General features: G+C 35.2%; 1 protein-coding gene across 1 annotated transcript in view; it reads left to right on the forward strand.

The window, feature by feature from the left end:
- Ahr (aryl hydrocarbon receptor) overlaps positions 1-9089 on the forward strand; it is a 50871-nt gene that overhangs the window by 28404 nt on the left and 13378 nt on the right. Inside the window, exons 4-5 of the mRNA XM_015498127.2 lie at positions 4481-4570; positions 6767-6890. Of these exons, the coding sequence (XP_015353613.1) occupies positions 4481-4570; positions 6767-6890 (214 nt within the window). The remainder of the gene's footprint in view (positions 1-4480; positions 4571-6766; positions 6891-9089) is intronic.

Raw genomic sequence — 9089 nt, forward strand, 5'->3', positions numbered from 1 at the left:
CTCTTTAAAAAAAAAAAAAAAAACATTCACCTAAAGGAATTTGATACTGCATCCTAATTTATCCTTTTGTCCTCTGGCATGCACTGATGAGTTTCACTACTGAATTTGTTTGAAAAAGCCCTCCAGAATAATATGAATCCTATTAATAAATAGTTTTCTCTAAAAAGAAGATATTTCAAGATTAATCAGTTCAGTAATGGATGTATATACTGTTACTGACAACCAAATTTAAGAACATTCAATTGGATATGTTTATGATGAAATATTCAAGTTTCCAATTTGTGGAATCTTTATCCTAGGAATATAGCTAGGTTTTATATATGATCTCTATAATGAAGGACCTTAGATTAGATGCCAGCTGTAGTTAAAAAGTGAGAGCCAGGCCACAATCTGCATTCAATAACAGCAGCATATTGTGATAGACTTTAGAGTCATACTGTGTTTAAGTTTTTTCTGGCTTTATGTCCTTGGGCCAGTTATTCTATAGTTGTTTACCTCAGTTTCTTCATTTGTAAAACTGGAATCTGCCTCTTTGGATTTTGGGGAGAATTAAAACCACTCAAATACATGAAAACATTTAGAGAAAGACCACTAAATAATAGATGTTGTTATCTTTGTAATCAAGTTCTAAAAATCATAATGTGAAATAGTGGGATAGACAGAGGGAGCATGGGAGTAATAGATGAACTCTAAATAGGGCAGAGGGGTGGGAGGGGAAAGGAGGGGGCATGGGGTAAGTGATAATGGTAAAATGTGATGATCTTTATTATCCAAAGTACAGGTATGAAGACATGAATTGGTGTGAATATATATATATATATATATACCACCAGAGATATAAAAAATTGTGCTCTATATATGTAATAAGAATTGTAATGCATTCTGCTGTCATATATAAATTAAAAAAAAAAAACAAGCATCTTGAAGGTGAAAGAATTGGAATGAAAAGACTTACTGCATTTCATTTACCTCACCTGATAATGAGTGTATCTACCAAACTGTGTGAATATCATAAGCACAGGGGCAGTGGCTTATTAGCTCATCCCCTGAGGACTTAGCATCTGTCCTTTTTGCTAAGTGTTGAATAAACTAATTATTTATGCAGCTCTTTATAATTCTCCAGGCATGATCATGTAAGCCAATCTTTGTTCTTTTCCACACCGTATGGTACTGTACCTTATGTTAGATGAGTGCCAGTTCTATACCAGCTACTGAATTAAATGAGTCACCATGCCACCCAGTAGAATGCCAATATTTGAAATGATGACACTAAAGCTTGAGGAGATAAATAACTAAAGCAAAGCTGCACATCTAGTAAGTGACAGAGACAGGAGTCCAGTCCAAATTGTCTGACTTGACTTTGAGTGGTTCTTACATAAACTGTACCACTTCTCCACTTAAACAAAAACCAGTCTCAGAAGGGTTAAGTCCTGGTGAAGAACACAAGTATGAACTGTAGACAAGCAGGAAGAAGCAAAGGCTTTTAGAATTAAAATATGTAACAATAAACACTTAAAGTGAACTAAGATACTTTTTGTTATCCAAAATAAAGAATGAAGGCATTAATTAACATTGAACTTGAACGACACTAAAAGACTTTTTAAAAGGCAGTAACTTTCAGACTCAAAGAAGGAAAGAATATGTATATTTATGGCACCTTTGTCTACTATGACATAACTGGATTAATGTGAGTTTTTTCTCTGTGTCTTCTCTTTCATACCATTGTCTACATGTCTGTTTGGTGCTAATACAATGCTGTTTTTGTTCCTATGGCTCTGTAGTATAATTTAACGTCTTATATTGTGATGCCTCCTGCTTCAGTTTTCTTATTAAGTATTGCTTTGTCTATTCTGGGCCGCCTTTGGTTTGTGTCTCCCTGAGCCTTTATCTATCCCTATAAATCCGAAGTTTGGTCTTTTCAGTAATTGCATATTTCTTGGAAGTTCTGTTCATGGTCTCTTAACAGCTTTTCTCCATGGTCAAGTTTGTTTTCAAGATTATACATTTTGTCTTTATTTCCTGACACTCTGTCTTCCAAGTAATATAGTCTGATCATGGTTCTTTCCAATGAATTCTTAATTTGGTTTATTGATTCCTTCATTTTGAGGATCTTTGCTTTTTTTTTTTCTTTTTCAGAATCTATCTCTTTATTGAAACGATCTTTCACTTCCTGTATTTTCTGTCTGATTTCACTTCTTATACCATCTTTTACTTTGTAGATCAGTTTAACTATGTATATTCTAAACTCCTTCTCTGACATTTCTTCCACTGTGGTGTCACAGGATTCTGTTATTGAAGTATCTTGTTTGTTTTGGGGGGAATTTGTTCCTTTGCTTTTTCATTCTGTTTGTGTGTCTACCCATTTTACACTTATAGTGTCCCTGAAGTTTTCCAGTCCTTCATTGTTAAGGGAGAGACAAATACTAGCAACAACTAATCACTATTAAACCAAATAGTTCCTTCTAAGATGTCTACAATGTTAATTATACAATAAACATAAATGATCTGATCAGTTATTGTCTACAATAAAAACAGTAAGTTTGCAAAAGGGTTTACAATTTTGAATGGTGCATAGGGAGAGAGCAGAAATGATACAGGATTTGATGATTATGAGGGAGGAGAGAAGATGGAAGTAAAAAATTAAAAGAAGAGTGAAAGAGAGGACAATAGAGATTGGGTGTTAGCAGAAGAAAAGAGAGAAAGAGAACCAAGGGAAATAGGTAAGAGAAAAATATATAAAAAGTAATAATTTTTTAAAATTTAAAACAAAAATAAAAGAATACAAAAAACCTCACCTAAAATATACTAATCAAACATTCTAGTCCTCAAAAAACTGATCCATGAAACATAACTGGCTTCAAAAATGCTAGAAATGAGAACACAAATATGAGGCTGTATAAATGTCTGTGTACCATTAAGGTTACAATTAAACAGAAAAAAGAAAGGGAAAAAAAGAAAAATAATTCTTGATGAAAAGTTAAAGAATTCTTTCTGTTGGAGTTCAACAGATTCTCATCTGCTTCTTCTCAGCAGTTTTAGGTGGAGTCATCTGGAGCATGATGCTCCACCCTCCAGATTACTGGAGTGGGAGAGATTATCCTGTAGGTGGAATTCCTAGAGGCAGGGTTTAGGCTTAGGTGGACTCCAGGCTCTTTAATGAATGCCAGTTGATTTGGAGATTTTAAATCAGCTCACCTCCAGGGTGCAATAGTTGCCAGTCTAAACTGGAAGTCTATAACCCAGGGATCTCTCCTGGGTTCTATTCCTGTGGTAGAAGAGCCAATTCCTAGTCCCCTGTGGCAAGTGCAGCCCCCATATTTCCTGGTCTTGGGTTCAGTCTCCAAACTCATTCTCTCCCATTCCCAGCCTTCTGAATTCCCAACCAGAGGTGTGTCTCTCAGCTAGTCCTGCAAGCACCTAGGTTGGATGGGGAGGGATATAGCTGCGTGGGTTTCCAAAACCAGTTTTCCATGACCAGAGGTATAAACCTCTCCCCATGTTTGATTTTCTCCTGGTCACTTAAGCATACTCTTTGGTGTTCAGTGTGGGCCTGTATTTTAGGCCAAACTCGGTTTTGCCAGGAATCAGCTCCTTCAGCTACCATCCTCTGCATCATGGCTGCAAAATGGATCCTTCCTTTGTCCCTCACTGGCTGCCTGGAGAGATGGTGGCTTCTTTCCTACACAAGGATATTGTGCAGCGCACCTTTCAGTTTAGTTGGGCAGAATCCTTGATTTCTAAATGCTCTTACCCAGACACGCCTCAGGCCTCCTAAAAATGTGGGTTGCTTTAATTCCCTAATGGCTCCACTTTGCTCAGAGAAGGGCAGCTCTGGCTGGTACTTCTGGCCCAGCAGCAGCAGTGGCTGTGCAGCTGGTGCTGGTGCTGGTGCTTTCTTCCCTATTTTATTATATTCAATCTCCTAAGTCCTTGATCCTCTTATAATGTCCAGTTTTAAATTCCAGTGACATCCCCACCTTTTTTTTATTTTCCATTCACCCATGTTGCTGAGAAGTAGTTACCTATCTGCTTTCTTGGTTTCACTCCACAGAACAGCCAGGAAAGCATCCTCCTCTATTCTCACATCTTGAAAAAAATCCCAAAGTCTGCATCTTTACTTGCTGTTTTCCTCTAAAAAAAAAGCAGTGTGATGGATAATAGTGAATGATTTCTATACACTCTGTGTTTAAAAAAAAAGATAGGCATGACATATTTAAATTTCAGAAAAGCTAAAATATGAGGAAAAATAGGATACCAATTAAAAGTTTCTGGGGCTTAGCTTTAAATTTAGCTCTTTTTTCTCTGCCAAATCAGAAGCATAAATTTCTTTTACCAAGGTATGTGGAATGTCTATGTTTGTGAGATATAATTTTAATCATTTTGAAGAGATTTTTCAGAGATAAAATAATTGCCTTTCTCTGACAATATTTATAACAATTTTAATTTCCATTACTAATTTTGCAACATTTTTCCCTTGTAGGCTCTGAATGGATTTGTGCTGGTTGTCACTACAGATGCTTTGGTCTTTTATGCTTCTTCTACTATACAAGATTACCTGGGCTTTCAGCAAGTAAGTATATTTTTGTTATTTAAACTACTTTTTAAGAAAATGAACTTTCTGCTTATATTTTGCAGTTCAGGGACAGAGTTAACCATTTGTATACATAAAATATCAATTAAAATATATAGATGGTATAAAAATAAAAATGCTATATTTGCAGCCAATATATTTTTTAATACTAATAATTTATAGCACTGTGATATCTTGAAATTTTGTTTGACTAGTGGTTATTGTGTTTCTTGTTTCACTAATCAGTAATCTCATATAACAAACTTTAAGGCAAGTAGAGTTTATTGGAGCAAAAAAGAAAATATTTGCCATCAAATAACATGGTTCGTAGAGGACATATGACAACTGTGAAATTAATGAGGTGCTATGAAAAGGTACATGTAAAATGTCATGGTTTGTACCTTTAATTATGATTTATGTGGATTATGGAAAATACTCTAAAGGAAATGGATTGAAGCCAAACTAAAAAAAATGTGTAGTGATCAGATGGCTGTACAAGGGAACCCAGCTGATTTAGAAGCACTGTAAGCAGTAATCTGGAAGTCATTGGAGGAAGTCAACATTTGGCTCATTTAACAGCATTGAAAGGAAGGGTGAATAAATGGAGTTGTAAAGTATTTTGCATATTTAATGGACAAGAACATCTGATATGATTTGAGAACAAATTGTAAGTATATTCAAATGCTTGCTGTTCTTATGTATCTAGACCTTACATGTGCACAAAAATCACCTAAAGAAGTTAGTAAAATCTTTGTGCTCCATTCCCAGATATTCTAATTCAGTTTGCATTTCTAACATTCTCACAGGCTGCTGGACTGAATAACATTGTCTATATAATGTTCTTATACAGACTGTGTTTTTTTCTATATTATCAACACAATGGAGTAAAGATTTTTATTTAAAGGAATGTGTGTGCTTTAATTTGTAATTTAGGTGATAATTCTGGCAATTGCCTAATGGATGGCATAGAGACAATTTAATGCTAGTAGATTAAGTTCCTAGAGAGATTTAAATTTAAATGACTAAAGCAATAGAATCTGGCTACTGTCAAAACCTAAATTTTAGTTTTCTGTGATTTTAAAACAAATATATTAATGTTCATAAAAAAGTTTGTTTAAAACTTAATGAATTACATAATCGTATTAACCATGATTTGACATCATGATTTATATCAGTTGAGAAACTCTTAACTTGTGTTCCATTTTAACTTCTCAGGCATGCACATTGCCTGGATTTAAGAAAACTTCAGTACCTGAGACACATGTGGTAGATTAAGCCACCATTTTTTCAAAAATATTTTTTAGTTGTCAATGGATCTTTATCATTTATTTATATGCGGTGGCTAAGGATCTAACCCAGGACCTCACACATGCCAGGCAAGCACTCTACCACTGAGTCACAACTCCAGCCCCTTAAGCCACCATTTTTAAAGTTGCTATTTGTGACCCATTAATGGATAATAATGCAGTTTATATAGTAGATCACCATCCAACCTTTTTTTTAATTGCTTAGAATGAAATGGAATAATAATATAGAACACACAATATCATCACACACAAAATTGTTTCATGAAACTTGTGTGTGTGTGTGATCCTGTATCTGATGGCAGATATGTATCATACCATGAGTTGCATTTAAAAAAAACAACTAGGAAAACTAATTTAAAGGAAGGAGCTCAGCACTGATGTAAATGCAGAGAGGCAAGAGGAATGAGGGATGTGATATGGTAAAGGCATGCTCCCTTTACACAAATGGAGTCTGCTTGTATCAAAAACTTAATATAAAGAAAACTTTTAGGGAACAGTGAAGGAAATACAAAATGAATACTATTAAGAGTAAAGAAGTCAAAGAGACCTGGGTATTAATGGAAGGATTCATGGAAGAAGTCAGATTTAAAAGATCAATAAGTGGATAAAGAACAAAAGCAGATCTTAATATTGTACATTTAAGGAATGGGGAGGTGACCTATTTGAAAAAAAGCATGCATGGTGGAAAGTGATGGCAGGTAGCATTGGGTTTATCAGCTATAATGCTAGTCTCTCTTTCCAGCTTTTCCTATTTTGGATGACAGGGAGCTTTGGCAATCATTTTATTTACATTCATCACCACTAACAAGTAGGTTTTGAAATTGCTTCTGTAGGCCATAAAATTTCCTAGTCAGTGCTGTCGTTTAATTTCTTTGTCTTTTTTCTTCAGTCTGATGTAATACATCAGAGCGTGTATGAACTTATCCATACTGAAGACCGAGCTGAATTTCAACGTCAGCTGCACTGGGCATTGAACACTTCTCAGCATACAGACGCTGGACAAGTACTTGATGGTAAGAATATTTACAAAGGATGGTGTTGGTGGTTTTGAATGTTTATGTTAAAGGAGGCTGGGAACCTTTAGGATACATAACTCCATGCTAAAGATAGCAAAGAGTAAAAGAGGTGAAGCTGTAGCTATAAGCAAGAGCCAGGTCACAGAGCTGGGGCTTTAAGGAATATTTGACAGATGAGAGCCATTGAGGAGTTTCATGTAAGAGAGCAATACATTTTTATAAAAACATTTTAATAAAAATAACTGGCAACATCATGAAAGGTGAGAAGAAAGCACAAAGTTGTAGTTGGAGTATGTGTAAACAGTTCTGATTAAAATGCACCAAATAAAAAGTAAACTAGCATAAGCAAATATAGAAAGTTCTTTTATTTGTTTATTTATTTATTTATTCTTTAATTATTTATACATATTTGAATTGTTTCCAGTTTGCACATAATGCTGTTGTAAACATTGTTTCACATGGTAAACATAGGTAGGCATTTCCATTGGGTATATGCCTAATCATTTTTTATTTGTTGATTTTAGATAATACATGGCAGTAAGATGCAATTTCAAAAATTATCCCTACATGGATTGCATCCCAATCCAATTTTGATTCTATGCTTGTGGTTGTACATGATGTGGAATCACACTGGTCAATTATTCATATATGAGCTTAGGAAAGTTATGTCCAATTCATTCTGCTGTCTATTCACATACTCTTTCCCTTCTCTTTATTCCCCTTTGTCTAATACAGTGAACTTCTATAGTTCCCCTCCCTTCCTTCCTTGTTATGGGTTAGCATCTACATATCAGAACATTCAGCATCTGGTTTTTTGAAACTTGCTTATTTCACTTAGCATGATAGTCCCCAGCTTCATCTATTTACATGCAAATGCCATAATTCCATTCTTCTTTATGGTTGAGTAATATTCCACTGTGTATATATGCCATATTTTCTTTATCCATTCATCTGTTGAAGGACAACTAGGTTGGTTCCATAGCTTAGCTATTGTGAATTGAATTGCTATAAACATTCATGTGGCTGTATCACTGTAGTATGCTGACTATAAGTCCTTTGAGTATATGCCAAGGAGTAGGATAATGGGTCAAATGGTGGTTCCATTCCAAGTTTTCTAAGGAATCTCCATACTGCTTTCCAGAGTGGTTACACCAATTTGCAGCCTCACCAGCCATGTGTGAGTGTACCCTTTTCCCCACATCCTCACCAACATTTCTTGTTACTTATATCCTTAATAATTGCTATTCTGACTAGAGTGAGATGGAATCTTAGTGTAATTTTAATTTGCCTTTCTCTAATTTCTAGTGACATTGAAAATTTTTTTCAAATTTGTTGACCATTTGTACTTCTGTGAAGTGTCTGCTCAGTTCCTTTTCCCATTTATTGATTGTGGTTTTTTTTTTTTTTGTGTGTGTGTGTGTGTGTGTGTGTTAATTTTTTTTGAGTTTTTTATATATCCTGGAAATTCATGCTCCATTTGAGGTGCAGGTGCCAAAGACTTTCTCCCATTCTGTAGGCTCTCTTCATGTTCTTGATTATTTCCTTTGCTGTGAAGAAGCTTTTTAGTTTGATACTGTCCAATTTATTGTTTGATGATTTTACTTCTTGTGCTTAGAAGTCTTATTGAGGAAGTCCATTCTTGAGCAGACATGATAGAGTTGAATCTACCTTTTTCTTCTAGTAGGCACAGGGTCTCTGGTCTAATGCCAAGGTCCTGATCACTTTGAGTTGAGTTTTGTGGAGGGTGAGATATAGGGGTTCAGTTTGAATCTACTACATATGGATTTCTAGTTTTCCCAGCACCTCTTTTTGAAGAGGCCATCTTTTCTCCAATTATGTTTAGAAAAACCTTTCTTTTTTTTTATTGTTGGTTGTTCAAAACATTACATAGTTCTTGATATATCATATTTCACACTTTGATTCAAGTGGGTTATGAACTCCCATTTTTACCCCATATACAGATTGCAGAATCACATCAGTTACACATCCATTGATTTACATATTGCCATACTAGTGTCTGTTGTGTTCTGCTGCCTTTCCTATCCTCTACTATCCCCCCTCCCCTCCCCTCCCCTCCCCTCTTCTCTCTCTACCCCCTCTACTGTCATTCATTTCTCCCACTTGTATTATTTTTCCCTTTCCCCTCACTTCCTCTTGTATGTACTTTTGTATAACCCTGAGGGTCTCCTTCCATTT

The sequence above is a fragment of the Marmota marmota genome, unplaced genomic scaffold, assembly GCF_001458135.2.
Source record: "Marmota marmota marmota unplaced genomic scaffold, marMar, whole genome shotgun sequence".
NCBI lineage: Eukaryota > Metazoa > Chordata > Mammalia > Rodentia > Sciuridae > Marmota > Marmota marmota.